The following is a 17,861-nucleotide window of genomic DNA, read 5'->3' on the forward strand; positions in this document are numbered from 1 at the left end:
ATTCAACGAACGATGTCCTCGATGTTGCTATATCCTGTCAAGTGCAACAGCAATATCCCTGATTCCATTAATATTTACAGTTTCTTCTACTGCACATTTCATAGATGCTTTAGACACATCTGTCAAGGCACCTAAAAGTATTTTTATGTACTTGCTGAACCTACTGGGAGGAGGAGGAAGGCCCATCGAACCACAAAACGTTTGAGCAGCCTTTTTTCCTTTTCCTATTGCATGCATTGCGTACACTAACTTGAAATTCACATCATATGAATTATGTACAATGTTCGAACTCATTTTTGAGGTAGATATATTGCAGGACCTACACAGAACAACTAATTTTGATGCTAAACCCTTCCTGCTACTTTGTTGTTCAGTTATTTCCAGACAGCCTACACCAACACATTGTTTACATTTTGCCACTTCCTTTATCAGAGCAGATAAGATGCCCACATCAACAACAGCAAATTCACTACAAACAGCGTCATTGTTAACACAGTTGCTTCCAGTGTCTGTCTTCCTAGCTGCTCAATACAGAGCTTAGCTTCAAGTGACAGGGAGGAGAAGTTAAGTTTCCTGTAGTCTCTGCACTGAATTATCACACATTTTGACTTCACACTGTAGACACTGCACATCGGAGAACTCATGTCTGAACTAGCAACTGCATATTGAATGCTCTCACATGACAAACAATAAAATATGGTTGCAGCACTGGTTAATTAACTCCTTACTGGACTCTTGTTTATGTTTCAGGGAGAGAAATATAATTTCTCACAGGGAACAGAGACATAACAGACATTATTAAGTCATGGAAAAGTGCAGATATGAAGTAGTTTCTAAATCTGCTATCTATGTGTCGTGTTGACTAAACAGTTGGTGAGGTATAGGAACTGTGCATTGATGAGGTTCAGCAGCAGGAGGGGAAGCAGAGGCTCCGGTAAGCACACACCAGAGTATTGCTTCAGTGCTCACAATAGGAGGAACGTCATATCCCCACTATATTATCTGCCCTTTGCCAGGCTGGAATGTGGTATTTGGGCCATAGAAATGGATTTTCCTACAGGTTGTCCCAAACTTGTAAGAACTAAACACACATGCGCGACCACACACACACACACACACACACACACACACACACACACACACACACACACACAGAGGCATGAGAAAGGGCGATTTTAAATTTGGCATCTTTATGCACATTAAAAATTTCTCATACATGAATATTTTGTGGGTATTCATTGCTTCATTGCTCACAGGACGAGTCACCACTATCAGAGATGCATGACGTTAACCAACTCAGGCTATCAACGCAATGTCTAGATGTTTTTAGAGTTATTTGTGTGTGCGTGTTTAAACATGCAAAATACTGATTTTGTGTAAGAGATTACCTTGCATATTACAGGATGTGAATCTTGCAGCAATGTTGGGCATATTTGTGATCCAGATACTGGTCGATGTGTTTGCCCACCTTTCACAGAAGGAAACTTATGTGAGCGCTGTCAGCCAAATGCTTGGGGTTTCATATCGGGAAGAGGCTGTAAGGTATACATTTTCTTGAGATATAATGAAGTTATCTGTATTTTAGGTGATGGATTATTTTGTGTATTTATCCTTTGTGTTAAATGAGAGTAGATTTATCCTGCAAACTGATGGCGATGATAAATCTGAAAGATCCAAAGGATTTGCAGACAAACATTACTATTTACTTTGTGAAAATATATTTAGAAGTAAAGTGTTTTAAAAGACTATACCTACAAAGATTTTCTTGTACTTTTCCCTGAGTCAGTGCATATATTCTCATTCTTATTTAGCCATATTTACTGCCTTTATCTCTGTGATATATCAGAAAGAGAAACATAACATTTGATTTCTCAACAGGCATGCAACTGTGATGTTGCTGGCTCTTTACAGCAGAGATGTGACAGTACAAGTGGCCGTTGCATGTGTCGTAGAGGTTTTCACGGTGACAGATGTTCATCATGTGCTGTTGGCTACTATGGTTACCCAGTGTGCAGACTGTGTGATTGTCATCTGCCTGGAACACAACAGGATAAATGTGACACAAAGACTGGGCAGTGTCTGTGCGATGAATCGGGACAGTGTCCCTGTAAAGTAAGTTAACTTCATGTTTATCAATAGTTTTATTTCATTGTGTAAATTTGTAGTAAGAGAAATTATATTATGGTCTTTAAATATTGTGATGATTATTTTCTGGCAGATGTTAAACAGTGAAAAATGTTACACAATGTTCCTTGGTACCAAGAATAACAACTTAGGAAAAGTTGGCTTATTAATTTTATGCTTTGTAACCCTGAGAACGATGATTGAGCTTCATTACCTTAATATTGATAAAATGAGCATTATATAATTTACCAGCAAAAAAATATTTGTTCTGGTCATTGGTGTGTACTAGTCATTTAATTAATATTTGGAAATGGAACTTGAAAACACTGGACATATGAAATGAGAAACAGGAAATCGTATTTCAGCAAAGGAAATTCCTGGATAGGCATAGAAAATTTTATGGCATTATGCTGCAGGAGAGTTGGTGATCTTGTTTTATAATTTTATGAACAAAATCAAGAGCTTCCACAGGCCCTGTTGCAATAATTGAAGGCTACATGGCAGTTGTGAACTATTGGTCACACACTTTATCTTGGCCCATATGTGATCAGCAGAATTTGGCTGACTTTTTGCCAGCCTGGAATGATGATGCTTGTTGCCAATTTTAGTTACGTAACAGTGTGGTGCACTATAGCAATAAGTGGTCGTTGTGAATATAGTGTTGATCTGTGAGCAGTGTTTGTTGTGACAGTGCCACGACATTTAAAAGTGCCGCTACGTCAGTACGCGAACACGGCGATAGAGGCGCTCCGCAGCTCGGCCGAGCGCAGGAGCGCCACCTGGCTATGAACGGCGCCGGCCGCAAGTCACGGCACGGCAGTCGAAGGACAGATACGGAGTTAGTAGTATGTAACCCGCTAGTGTTTCTACTTTTGCAGATCCACGCAAATTATTAGTGATTAAAGGTTATAACAGTGTTGTGTGTAGTGATTGTTAATAATATGGACAAAAATGAGCAAGGAGGCTATTGTGGTCCTTCTTGTAACTCACCATCTACTTTCATGTCACTTCTGTGACACATTGATCCATTACATGTTCATTTATTTTATAAGCTGTAAGCTGGCTGCTCTGGGAGGAGGATGCAGGGCTTGTCTCAAAAGTGATTTTGCTATGAGGTGTTCAGCAAGTTTCTGCTCTCAGCATTCTCCACTCAGGGCCCATGTAAAAGTGTTCAATAAATATGTGAACATTATTGTGGGCCATCTGCATCACTACATCCTTCATGTCATTCCTCAAGGTGACGGCACCTTCCAGCATGATAATTGTCCATGCCACAAGGTCACAATCATGCTATAGTGGTTTGAGGAACATGATGCTGAACTCGTGCTGCTGTTTTGGCCACCAAATTTGCCCGATTTGGACCCAGTGGAACACATTATGAATGCTATTTGGTGCCATCTCTGTGTCCAAAAACCACTGGCATGTAGTTTATGGGAAGTATGTGACATGCATAGACATTTCGTGCCACAAACCTCTGCAAACCTACCAAGGACTTGTTGAATCCAAGCCATGCAGAATTGCTACTGTATTGTGTTCCAAAGATGACCCAACATATTCTTGTTGAACCACAACTCCATCAGGTGTGGTGAACTGCACTTGTGATGCTCTGCAAAATGATGCTGTACAGAGGTAAGTGAGCATCAGCCTGAAGCTCAGACACTGTTTCGGAATTAGATATACTCAGAACCAAAGCACACTTAATCAGTTATGCAGAAGAAAGTAGCCAGTGCCTATGAATGGTGATGCTGGGTAATACTACAGCTCTGGCTAGACTCCTTCAGATCTGACTAAACAACAATAACAGAACAAATTAAGTCATTGTGGCCCAATGATTACGACCCAACTACTACAACCTCTTGTCTCTTCCTTGGTGAGAGGTACTGCATGATCCTGGGAATGGATTTCTTGAATAAGCATCACGCAAGTGTCTCAGTTTTTTGTACTACTATGGTTTTGACCTTGCTTTGCGTAATCTATGTCTGCTTTGAGAGGAAACCCTTCCATGTTGATGAGCTCCTAGTGCACCACTTGCCAATGGACTGAACTAACCACAGTGAATAATGATAAGTATCAAGGAACAGCCAATGAACCATTTGGTTTATGCTAAGAATTATAGTAAGAAGATGAGAAAACTTTGTGTTTTTATACCACTTTATAAAACATATGTTAAGGTATTTGTGTCCAGGTACAAATACAGAGACCGAATTTCTCCAAGGAGGGCGACTTCCAATGGGACTCCATCAGGTGTGATGAACTGCCCTTGAGATGCTAAGCAAAATGGCGTCAACCTGAAGCCCAGTCACTATTTCACAAGAAAGTGTACACAGAAGCAAAGAATGCTTTTTCAGGAAGCTCACAAAGCAGAAAGAGGTAGCCAGTGCTTCTGAAAGGCAGTACTAACTTCCAGCCACTGCAGTGCCACATGAAGTATCCAGTCAGCTACCAAAGTCTTCGTCTCTAGTAGTGGCAGGCATTCGTCTCAGCTTGGGACTGTATGCAGATCACTTGGCACCTTCTCACCACTGGGTCACCTGCTGGGTGATTACCTCCTGCAAGAGGCCACTTCCCTGGTGGGATGACTGTTCAAGGCTGGACTGGACATGGCCCTGTCTCTCTGTTGCTGTACATCAGTTCCTGAAGGGTTCCATTATCATTGATCACCACCCAGTGAGGGCACCCACCTTCAGCTTCAGCCATGCAAGATGTTATGATTCGGACAGTGTCTGTTCCGGAGTGATACATAGCAACCACTAGTTAGTCAGGCTGCCAAGAGCTGTGCCTGACACACTTCAGGGACAGCTTCGCTGATGCCATGTCCATTACTGCTGCCACACACTGTGCTGGCTCCTGAGCTGGCAGTTGTTGACTACAGCACTTGATGTGCCAGCAGCCACCAACATCATTCAGAGGCAACAACATTCTGCCTGCTGTAATCCCCTGTTTTTACTAAAATGAATAAAGGAATATTGTAAACAGGGATGTTTCATTAATGACTCACCAGTGGTTTCACCTACCACCACCACCACCACCTCTACAACACATGTCCCAGTGAGAAAGAGGCACCTTCACATGACCTACAAACAACCAAGTCCATTGCTGCCCTGGGCTCACATCCCGATCCCAGCACTATTAACCACATGGTGATTATGCTTTGGCTCAACAGTGTATTTTATACTAAACCTAATCTGTTATTAAACTGCTATTGAAACATTCCTTAGACTCTTCAGCAGATCTTTCATGGGCCACTTGAAGTTCTACTCATTGATGTGCCCAGAATCCACACAATCTTAGTGTTGTGCCATGAAGAGTCCAAGACCTGACTATTAGACTGGAAATTTTATGCTGTTATGGTTCATACAATGCTTCCAGCTGGTTCCGAGCAATTTCTGCCAATAACCTCCACAAAGGTCAAAAATAATTATAGTTCAGAATTAACAGGTTAAAAGTCACACAAAAATACTACACTTCAGATGACCAGGAAAACAAATGGAATTCATTGGATTCAATTAGACCATGCCAAGCCTGTCTGATACATTAAAACACCACGATCCAGCTAGCTAATGGCACAATTCAGTACTGTCAGGCTTTTTCTTACCAATCATATGCATGCCCAATAAACCACAACACTTGCCTAGAAAACTGGCAGAGCAAGCAAAATTTCATGGACACATACAGTTTATGCTCTAAGAAACACTGAAAAACTTTCCATGCTGGTAGAAAAACTATAATGATATATGGGAATTACTTATTTCCAGCTGGACTTACACAATCTTTTAAAATGTCATATCTGTTCCAAAATGCCCACAACTCACCTCTTACACCCAGGAGGGCTACAATTTCTGATTTAAGACACTCCAAAATCACTCCACATAAGTGTTAAGTTGCAACATCCATGTCTTTAAGTCAGTCAACATCAGGAGCATACTGCAGGCATGATCATTGGCCATTTCCTGCTCCTACTAATAGCATTTCATACCAGATAGCTGCTTTCTGCCAGAGCTTTTCAGAAATTTACGTCAACTGGTGCTGGGAAACCACCTGCAATGCAACACATTTTTCCCAGTGATGAATGACTTTGAAGACACCTTGGCTATAAAAATATTCACTTTGACTATTCAGGAGATCTTTCAACTCCAAAATCAACTAATTGCTATCCTGGAAATGCGTACCTGACAATGGTTTCTTCATCTGAGGTATGAGGAAGAAATAACTGGGAGTCTTGTCAGGAGAATGCAGGAGCTGAGGTAAAATTTGATAGTGTGAAGAGACACAATGTGACACTGCATTCTGTGCAGAATGAGCTGGGGCATTGTCATGAAGCAAAAAAAAAAAAAAATCCCCTTAGGCAGCTTCCTGTTACATCTTGACAGATTCCCATAACATAATCAGGATATTTGATATTATGCTTGTGTGACAGTTTGCCCCATACAGGAACCAGATCCTTCACTTCTCATATGATTGCCAGTTCATCACAGCAAAATGGTCTGCCCCCTCTTTTTTGTCATTCACTCTTGTTTGGCCACACATCTGCATCATCTAACCACTGTGTCATAAGATGGTGCACTTTTGTCATATGCTTCCATCAGTTCAGTGCAGAATGTTGCAGCAGTTCTCCTTATAATGCAGATAACAAATTACTGCAGGAATTTACACTTTCCCTTCCTCTTACTTCCAGAAACTGGCTGTGACATCCACAAGAATGACCATAAGGATACAGTTAGGAAGGGTTGTTACACTGTAAAATAGAATGAAGTTTGCTAGCCTGTGGAGGTTGCACTGGTTGGGTAGATCTCAAAGGGAAGATCTAAAAACTCTAATGATGGAAAAAAGAGATGGCAGAAAGAACTGAAATGAAGAAGAGGGCCTGAAAATTAGGGAACAGTAATTAATCAAAAGTAAATGATGTTGCTGCCATGTGTGATCAAAGCTGGTGACATCAAACTCCTGTCGCCATTAATGATTTTTAAGAATCATTTTCAAGAGGCAATATTCTTGTAACATAGTTGGTGAAACAAAAACACAGAAACAAATTGTTTTTGGTAGATTACCAAGCTGGTTGTACAGGGGAATTATGGTGTTTTTCATTCATGCTCACTGGATGTTGTTGTTGTGGTCTTCATTCCAAAGACTGCGTTGATGCAGCTCTCCATGCTTCTCTATCCTGCGCAAGTATCTTCATCTCAGAGTAACTGCTGCAACCTACATCCTTCTGAGTCTGCTTCCTATATTCATCCCTTGGTCTCTCTGTACCATTTTTACTCCCCACCCTCGTACCACAAATTTCTGTTCTCTCCAATTCTATTCAGTACCTTTTCATTAGTTACGTGATCTACTCATCTAATCTTATGCATTCTTCTGTAGCACTACATTTCAAAAGCTTCTATTCTGTTCTTATCTAAACTGTCCATCATTCATGTTTCACTTCCATACATGGCTACACTCCATACAATTACTTCCAGAAAGGATATTCTAACACTTAAATCTATACTCGATATTAACAAATTTCTCTTCTTCAGAAACACTTTTCTTGCCATCACCAGTCTACTACATTTTATAACCTCCCTACTTTGACCATCAGCCATTATTTTGCTTCCCAAATAGCAACACTTCTTTACTGCTTTAAGTGTCTCATTTCCTAATCTAATTCCCTCAGCATCACCTGATTTAATTTGACAACATTCCATTATCCTTGTTTTGCTTTTGTTGGTGCTCATCTTATATCCTCGTTTCAAGACACTGTCCATTCCATTTAACTGCTCTTACTAGTCCTTTTCTGTCTCTGATGGAATTACAATGTCATCGGCAGCCCTCAAAGTTTTTATTTCTTCTCCCTAGACTTTAATTTCTACTAGAAATTTATCTTTTGTTTCCTTTACTGCTTGCTCAAAATACAGATTGAATAACATTGGGAAATACAGATTGAATAACATCAGGGATAGGCTACAACCCTGTCTCACTCCCTTCTCAACAACTGCTTCCCTTTCCTGCCCCTGGACTCTTATAACTGCCATCTGGTTTCTCTATAAATTGTAAATAGCCTTTTGCTCCCTGTATTTTACCCCTGACAGCTTAAGAATTTGAAAGAGTATGTTCCAGTCAACACTGTCAAAAGCTTTAACTAAGTCTACAAATGCTATAAATGTAGGTTTCCCTTTCCTTAACCTATCTTGTATGAGAAGTTGTAGGGTCAGCATTGCCTCACGTGTTCCTACATTTCTCCAGAATCCAAACAGTTCCTCCCCGAGGTCGGCATCTACCAGTTCTTCCATTCTTCTGTGAAGGATTCGTGTTAGTATTTTGCAAACACACCTTATTAAACTGATGGTTCAGTGACAATATTATGAAAAGGAAAGTTGCTACTCATCATACAGTGGAGATGCTGAGTCGCAGATAGACTGTCACAAATAAGCTTGCGGCCAACAAGACTTTTGTCAAAAATAGACACACACACACACACACACACACACACACACACACACACACACACGACTGTAGTCTCTGGCAGCTGAAGCCACAGCTTTTGTTGTGCCTATCTGCGACTCAGCATCTCTGCTGTATGGTGAGTAGCATTTTCCCTTTTCAGAATATTGTTACATTCCATCCTGGATTTTCCATTGTTTGATAGTCTGGTACTTTTCACACCTGTCAGCACCTGTTTTCTTTGGAATCGGGATTATTATATTCTTCTTGAAGAAGTCTGAGAGTATTTCGCTTGTCTCATACATCTTGCTCACCAGATGGAAGAGTTGTGTCATGGCTGGCTCTCCCAAGGGTATCAGTAGCTCTAACGGAATGTTGTCTATTCCTGGGGCCTTGTTTCAACTTAAGTCTTCCAGTGCTTTGTCAAATTCTTCACACAGTATCATATCTCCATCCTCATCTTCCTCTATACGTCCTCTTCAATTTCCATAATATTGCCCTCAAGTACATCTCCCTTGTATAGACCCTCCATATACTCCTTCCACCTTTCTGGTTTCCCTTCTTCGTTTAGGACTGGTTTTCCACCTGAGCTCTTGATATTCATACAGGTGGTTCTCTTTTCTCCAAAGGTGTCTGGAAAAAAATATATCTAAAGAAAGATGATGAGACTTACCAAACAAAAGCGCTGGCAGGTCGATAGACACACAAACAAACACAAATATACACACAAAATTCAAGCTTTCGCAACAAACTGTTGCCTCATCAGGAAAGAGGGAAGGAGAGGGAAAGACGAAAGGATGTGGGTTTTAAGGGAGAGGGTAAGGAGTCATTCCAATCCCGGGAGCGGAAAGACTTACCTTAGGGGGAAAAAAGGACAGGTATACACTCGCACACACACACATATCCATCCACACATACAGACACAAGCAGACATATTTCATATTGATAGATATATATATATATATATATATATATATATATATATATATATATATATATATAACAGAGGGAAACATTCCACGTGGAACCCACCTCCTTTCATCTTTCCCTCTCCTTCCCTCTTTCCTGACGAAGCAACCGTTTGTTGCGAAAGCTAGAATTTTGTGTGTTTGTTTGTGTGTCTATCGACCTGCCAGCGCTTTTGTTTGGTAAGTCTCATAAGATGATGTGACTTACCAAACGAAAGCGCTGGAATGTCGATAGACACACAAACAAACACAAACATACACACAAAATTCAAGCTTTCGCAACAAACTGTTCCCTCATCAGGAAAGAGGGAAGGAGAGGGAAAGACGAAAGGATGTGGGTTTTAAGGGAGAGGGTAAGGAGTCATTCCAATCCCGGGAGCGGAAAGACTTACCTTAGGGGGAAAAAAGGACGGGTATACACTCACACACACACACGTATCCATCCACACATATCCATCCACACATATACAGACACAAGCAGACATGTCTGCTTGTGTCTGTATATGTGTGGATGGACATGTGTGTGTGTGCGAGTGTATACCCGTCCTTTTTTCCCCCTAAGGTAAATCTTTCCGCTCCCGGGACTGGAATGACTCCTTACCCTCTCCCTTAAAACCCACATCCTTTCGTCTTTCACTCTCCTTCCCTCTTTCCTGATGAGGCAACAGTTTGTTGCGAAAGCTTGAATTTTGTGTGTATGTTTGTGTTCGTTTGTGTGTCTGTCGACCTGCCAGCACTTTCATTTGGTAAGTCACATCATCTTTTTATATATATATATATATATATATATATATATATATATATATATATATATATATATATATATATATATATATATAAAAATTAATAGAGGGAAACATTCCACGTGGGAAAAATATATCTAAAAACAAAGATGATGTGACTTACCAAACGAAAGCGCTGGAATGTCGATAGACACACAAACATACACACAAAATTCAAGCTTTCGCAACAAACTGTTGCCTCTTCACGAAAGAGGGAAGGAGAGGGAAAGACGAAAGGATGTGGGTTTTAAGGGAGAGGGTAAGGAGTCATTCCAATCCCAGGAGCGGAAAGACTTACCTTAGGGGGAAAAAAGGAAAAAAGGACGGGTATACACTCGCACACACACACATATCCATCCACACATATACAGACACAAGCCTGCTTACCAAACGAAATATAAATAAAGATGATGTCACTTACCAAATGAAAGTGCTGGCAGGTCGACAGACACACAAACGAACACAAACATACACACAAAATTCAAGCTTTCGCACCAAACTGTTGCCTCATCAGGAAAGAGGGAAGGAGAGTGAAAGACGAAAGGATGTGGGTTTTAAGGGAGAGGGTAAGGAGTCATTCCAATCCCGGGAGCGGAAAGACTTACCTTAGGGGGAAAAAAGGACGGGTATACTCTCGCACACACACACATATCCATCCGCATATACACAGACACAAGCAGTCCTTTTTTCCCCCTAAGGTAAGTCTTTCCGCTCCCGGGATCGGAATGACTCCTTACCCTCTCCCTTAAAACCCACTTCCTTTCATCTTTCCCTCTCCTTCCCTCTTTCCTGACGAAGCAACCGTTTGTTGCGAAAGCTAGAATTTTGTGTGTATGTTTGTGTGTCTATCGACCTGCCAGCGCTTTTGTTTGGTAAGTCTCATCACTTTCTTTCTTTTTAGATATATTTTTTCCACGTGGAATGTTTCCCTCTGTTATATATATATATATATATATATATATATATATATATATATATATATATATATATATATATATATATGTATGTAATAGAGGGAAACATTCCACAAGGGAATATGTCTGCTTGTGAGATGTCTGCTTGTGTCTGTATATGTGTGGATGGATATGTGTGTGTGTGCGCGAGTGTATACCCGTCCTTTTTTCCTCCTAAGGTAAGTCTTTCCGCTCCCGGGATAGGAATGACTCCTTACCCTCTCCCCTAAAACCCACATCCTTTCGTCTTTCCCTCTCCTTCCCTCTTTCCTGATGAGGCAACAGTTTGTTGCGAAAGCTTGAATTTTGTGTGTGTGTTTGTGTTTGTTTGTGTGTCTATCGACCTGCCAGCGCTTTCGTTCATAACAGAGGGAAACATTCCACGTGGAAAAAATATATCTAAAAAGAAAGATGATGAGACTTACCAAACAAAAGCGCTGGCAGGTCGATATATATATATATATATATATATATATATATATATATATATATATATATATATATAAAGAAAGATGATGAGACTTACCAAACAAAAGCGCTGGCAGGTCGATAGACACACAAACAAACACAAATATACACACAAAATTCAAGCTTTCGCAACAAACTGTTGCCTCATCAGGAAAGAGGGAAGGAGAGGGAAAGACGAAAGGATGTGGGTTTTAAGGGAGAGGGTAAGGAGTCATTCCAATCCCGGGAGCGGAAAGACTTACCTTAGGGGGAAAAAAGGACAGGTATACACTCGCACACACACACATATCCATCCACACATACAGACACAAGCAGACATATTTAAAGACAAAGAGTTTGGGCAGAGATGTCAGTCGAGGTGGAAGAGTAGAGGCAAAGAAGTTGTTGAAAGACAGGTGAGGTATGAGTGGCGGCAACTTGAAATTAGCGGAGATTGAGGCCTGGCGGATAACGAGAAGAGAGGATATACTGAAGGGCAAGTTCCCATCTCCGGAGTTCGGATAGGTTGGTGTTGGTGGGAAGTATCCAGATAACCCGGACGGTGTAACACTGTGCCAAGATGTGCTGGCTGTGCACCAAGGCATGTTTAGCCACAGGGTGATCCTCATTACCAACAAACACTGTCTGCCTGTGTCCATTCATTTCCAACCTCAACTCCTTTGGTTCCATCAGATTCACCTGGTCCTACTCCAAATCCCATGCCACTTTCCTTGACGTTGACCTCCACCTGTCCAATGGCCAACTTCACACGTCCGTCCACATCAAACCCACCAACAAGCAACAGTACCTCCATTATGACAGCTGCCACCCATTCCACATCAAACGGTCCCTTCCCTACAGCCTAGGTCTTCGTGGCAAACGAATCTGCTCCAGTCCGGAATCCCTGAAACATTACACCAACAACCTGACAACAGCTTTCGCATCCCGCAACTACCCTCCCGGCCTGGTACAGAAGCAAATAACCAGAGCCACTTCCTCATCCCCTCAAACCCAGAATCCCCCACAGAAGAACCACAAAAGTGCCCCACTTGTGACAGGATACTTTCCGGGACTGGACCAGACTCTGAATGTGGCTCTCCAGCAGGGATACGACTTCCTCAAATCCTGCCCTGAAATGAGATCCATCCTTCATGAAATCCTCCCCACTCCGCCAAGAGTGTCTTTCCGCCGTCCACCTAACCTTCGTAACCTGTTAGTTCATCCCTATGAAATCCCCAAACCACCTTCCCTACCCTCTGGCTCCTATCCTTGTAACCGCCCCTGGTGCAAAACCTGTCCCATGCACCCTCCCACCACCACCTACTCCAGTCCTGTAACCCGGAAGGTGTACACGATCAAAGGCAGAGCCACGTGTGAAAGCACCCACGTGATTTACCAACTGACCTGCCTACACTGTGATGCATTCTATGTGGGAATGACCAGCAACAAACTGTCCATTCGCATGAATGGACACAGGCAGACAGTGTTTGTTGGTAATGAGGATCACCCTGTGGCTAAACATGCCTTGGTGCACAGCCAGCACATCTTGGCACAGTGTTACACCGTCCGGGTTATCTGGATACTTTCCACCAACACCAACCTATCCGAACTCCGGAGATGGGAACTTGCCCTTCAGTATATCCTCTCTTCTCGTTATCCGCCAGGCCTCAATCTCCGCTAATTTCAAGTTGCCGCCACTCATACCTCACCTGTCTTTCAACAACTTCTTTGCCTCTACTCTTCCACCTCGACTGACATCTCTGCCCAAACTCTTTGTCTTTAAATATGTCTGCTTGTGTCTGTATGTGTGGATGGAGTCTGCTTGTGTCTGTATGTGTGGATGGATATGTGTGTGTGTGTGAGTGTATACCCGTCCTTTTTTCCCCCTAAGGTAAGTCTTTCCGCTCCCGGGATTGGAATGACTCCTTACCCTCTCCCTTAAAATCCACATCCTTTCGTCTTTCCCTTTCCTTCCCTCTTTCCTGATGAGGCAACAGTTTGTTGTGAAAGCTTGAATTTTGTGTGTATGTTTGTGTTTGTTTGTGTGTCTATCGACGTGCCAGCGCTTTCGTTTGGTAAGTCACATCATCTTTGTTTTTTATATATATATATATATATATATATATATATATATATATATATATATATATATATATATATAAAAAGAAAGATGATGAGACTTACCAAACAAAAGCGCTGGCACGTCGATAGACACACAAACAAACACAAACATACACACAAAATTCAAGCTTTCACAACAAACTGTTGCCTCATCAGGAAAGAGGGAAGGAAAGGGAAAGACGAAAGGATGTGGATTTTAAGGGAGAGGGTAAGGAGTCATTCCAATCCCGGGAGCGGAAAGACTTACCTTAGGGGGAAAAAAGGACGGGTATACACTCGCACACACACACATATCCATCCACACATACAGACACAAGCAGACATATTTAAAGACAAAGAGTTTGGGCAGAGATGTCAGTCGAGGTGGAAGAGTAGAGGCAAAGAAGTTGTTGAGAGACAGGTGAGGTATGAGTGGCGGCAACTGGAAATTAGCGGAGATTGAGGCCTGGCGGATAACGAGAAGAGAGGATATACTGAAGGGCAAGTTCCCATCTCCGGAGTTCGGATAGGTTGGTGTTGGTGGGAAGTATCCAGATAACCCGGACGGTATAACACTGTGCCAAGATGTGCTGGCTGTGCACCAAGGCATGTTTAGCCACAGGGTGATCCTCATTACCAACAAACACTGTCTGCCTGTGTCCATTCATGCGAATGGACAGTTTGTTGCTGGTCATTCCCACATAGAATGCATCACAGTGTAGGCAGGTCAGTTGGTAAATCACGTGGGTGCTTTCACACGTGGCTCTGCCTTTGATCGTGTACACCTTCCGGGTTACAGGACTGGAGTAGGTGGTGGTGGGAGGGTGCATGGGGCAGGTTTTGCACCGGGGGCGGTTACAAGGATAGGAGCCAGAGGGTAGGGAAGGTGGTTTGGGGATTTCATAGGGATGAACTAACAGGTTACGAAGGTTAGGTGGACGGCGGAAAGACACTCTTGGCGGAGTGGGGAGGATTTCATGAAGGATGGATCTCATTTCAGGGCAGGATTTGAGGAAGTCGTATCCCTGCTGGAGAGCCACATTCAGAGTCTGGTCCAGTCCCGGAAAGTATCCTGTCACAAGTGGGGCACTTTTGTGGTTCTTCTGTGGGGGATTCTGGGTTTGAGGGGATGAGGAAGTGGCTCTGGTTATTTGCTTCTGTACCAGGCCGGGAGGGTAGTTGCGGGATCCCGCAACTACCCTCCCGGCCTGGTACAGAAGCAAATAACCAGAGCCACTTCCTCATCCCCTCAAACCCAGAATCCCCCACAGAAGAACCACAAAAGTGCCCCACTTGTGACAGGATACTTTCCGGGACTGGACCAGACTCTGAATGTGGCTCTCCAGCAGGGATACGACTTCCTCAAATCCTGCCCTGAAATGAGATCCATCCTTCATGAAATCCTCCCCACTCCGCCAAGAGTGTCTTTCCGCCGTCCACCTAACCTTCGTAACCTGTTAGTTCATCCCTATGAAATCCCCAAACCACCTTCCCTACCCTCTGGCTCCTATCCTTGTAACCGCCCCCGGTGCAAAACCTGCCCCATGCACCCTCCCACCACCACCTACTCCAGTCCTGTAACCCGGAAGGTGTACACGATCAAAGGCAGAGCCACGTGTGAAAGCACCCACGTGATTTACCAACTGACCTGCCTACACTGTGATGCATTCTATGTGGGAATGACCAGCAACAAACTGTCCATTCGCATGAATGGACACAGGCAGACAGTGTTTGTTGGTAATGAGGATCACCCTGTGGCTAAACATGCCTTGGTGCACAGCCAGCACATCTTGGCACAGTGTTACACCGTCCGGGTTATCTGGATACTTCCCACCAACACCAACCTATCCGAACTCCGGAGATGGGAACTTGCCCTTCAGTATATCCTCTCTTCTCGTTATCCGCCAGGCCTCAATCTCCGCTAATTTCCAGTTGCCGCCACTCATACCTCACCTGTCTCTCAACAACTTCTTTGCCTCTACTCTTCCACCTCGACTGACATCTCTGCCCAAACTCTTTGTCTTTAAATATGTCTGCTTGTGTCTGTATGTGTGGATGGATATGTGTGTGTGTGCGAGTGTATACCTGTCCTTTTTTCCCCCTAAGGTAAGTCTTTCTGCTCCCGGGATTGGAATGACTCCTTACCCTCTCCCTTAAAACCCACATCCTTTCGTCTTTCCCTCTCCTTCCCTCTTTCCTGATGAGGCAACAGTTTGTTGCGAAAGCTTGAATTTTGTGTGTATATTTGTGTTTGTTTGTGTGTCTATCGACCTGCCAGCGCTTTTGTTTGGTAAGTCTCATCATCTTTCTTTTTAGATATATTTTTTCCACGTGGAATGTTTCCCTCTGATATATATATATATATATATATATATATATATATATATATATATATATATATATATATATATATATATATATATATATATATATATATATATATATATATATAAACACACACACACACCCTTACATTTCTCCTCTAGCCATTCCTGCTTAGCCATTTGCACTTCCTGTCAATCTCATTGTTTAGACATTTGTATTCCCATTGCCCACTTCATCTATTGTGATTTTATACTTTCTCCTTTCATCGATTAAATTCAATATCTCTGTGTTGCCAAAGGATTTCTACTAGCCTTGGTCTTTTTGCCTACTTTATCCTCTGCTGCCTTCTATATTTCACCTCTCAAAACTACTCACTCTTCTTCTACTGTATTTCTTTCTCCTGTTCTTGTTAATCATTCCCTAATGCTCCCTCTGAAACCATCTGCAGTCTCTGGTTCTTTCAGTTTAACCAGCCCCATCTCATTAAATTCCTCACTTTTTGCAGTTTCTTCAGTTTTAATTTGCAGATCATAATCAATAAATTGTGGTTGGAGTCCACATCTGCCACTGGAAATGTCTTACAACTTAAAATCTGGTTCATAAATCTCTGTCTAACCATTATATAATCAATCAGAAACCTTCTGGTGACTCCAGGTCTCTATATACAACCTTCTCTCATGATCCTTAAACCAAGTGTTGGCTATGATTAAATTCTAACAGGCGGATTCCTTTTTCATTCCTTCTCCCCATTCCCAGTTCGTATTCACCTACTACTTTTCCTTTTCTTTCTTTTCCTACTGTCGAATTCCAGTCCTCCACGGCTATTAAATTTTCGGCTCCCTTAACTATCTGTGTAATTTCTTTTATCTCATCATACATACATTTTCTAAATTTCCTCCTCGTCTTTGGAGCTAGTTGACATATAAACTTGTACTACGGTGGTGGGTGCGCACTTCTTCTCTGTCTTGGCTACAATAATGCATTCACTATGCTGTTCATAGTAGCTTATCCACACTACTTTTTTACTCATTATTAAACCCACACCTACATTACCCGTATTTGATTATGTATTTAATGTATTTATAACACTGTATTCATCAGAAGTCATGCTCATCATGCCACCAAACTTCACTAATTCCCACTATATCTAACTTCAACCTATCCATTTCCCTTTGTAAATTTTCTCACCAATGTACCTGATTAAGGGATCTGCCATTCCATGCATTCCATAGAACACCAGTTTCATTTCTCCTGAGAACGACCTTCACCTGAGTAGTCCCCAACCTGAACAGTTTACCTAAGAGGATACCATCATCATTTAACCATACAGTAGAGTTGCATGCCCTTGGGAAAAAAATACGGGTGTAGTATCTCCTTGTTTGCAGCCATTTGCAGTGCAAGCCCAGAAAGCCCATTTTGGTTTATGTTACAAGGCCAGATCAGTCAATCATCCAGGCTGTTGCCCCTGCAACTATGGAAAAGGCTACAGCCCTTCTTCAGGAACCACGCATTTGTCTGGCCTCCCAGTAGATACCCCTCTGTAGTGGTTGCATCTACGACACGGTTATCTAGATCATTGCGCCATGCAAACTATGCCACCAAAATGGCAAGGTCCATGGTTCATTTGGGGGGGTCACTGAATGTTATATAATTGTAATAATAGTTTAAATATAGAACTTAGGCTTATTAATTTGTACATGCGCCATGAGATTTAAGTGTCTCAGTACTTTTACTGTGGCTGG

At 42.2% G+C, this 17,861-nt stretch overlaps 1 protein-coding gene across 1 annotated transcript in view; it reads left to right on the forward strand.

Moving 5' to 3' along the window:
- The window catches only part of LOC126262654 (laminin subunit alpha-1), a 429,094-nt gene that overhangs the window by 141,328 nt on the left and 269,905 nt on the right, over window positions 1–17,861 (forward strand). Inside the window, exons 4-5 of the mRNA XM_049959424.1 lie at window positions 1,403–1,542; window positions 1,879–2,112. Coding sequence (XP_049815381.1) covers window positions 1,403–1,542; window positions 1,879–2,112 — 374 coding nt within the window. The remainder of the gene's footprint in view (window positions 1–1,402; window positions 1,543–1,878; window positions 2,113–17,861) is intronic.

This window comes from Schistocerca nitens, chromosome 6 (genome assembly GCF_023898315.1).
Source record: "Schistocerca nitens isolate TAMUIC-IGC-003100 chromosome 6, iqSchNite1.1, whole genome shotgun sequence".
NCBI classification, from domain to species: domain Eukaryota; kingdom Metazoa; phylum Arthropoda; class Insecta; order Orthoptera; family Acrididae; genus Schistocerca; species Schistocerca nitens.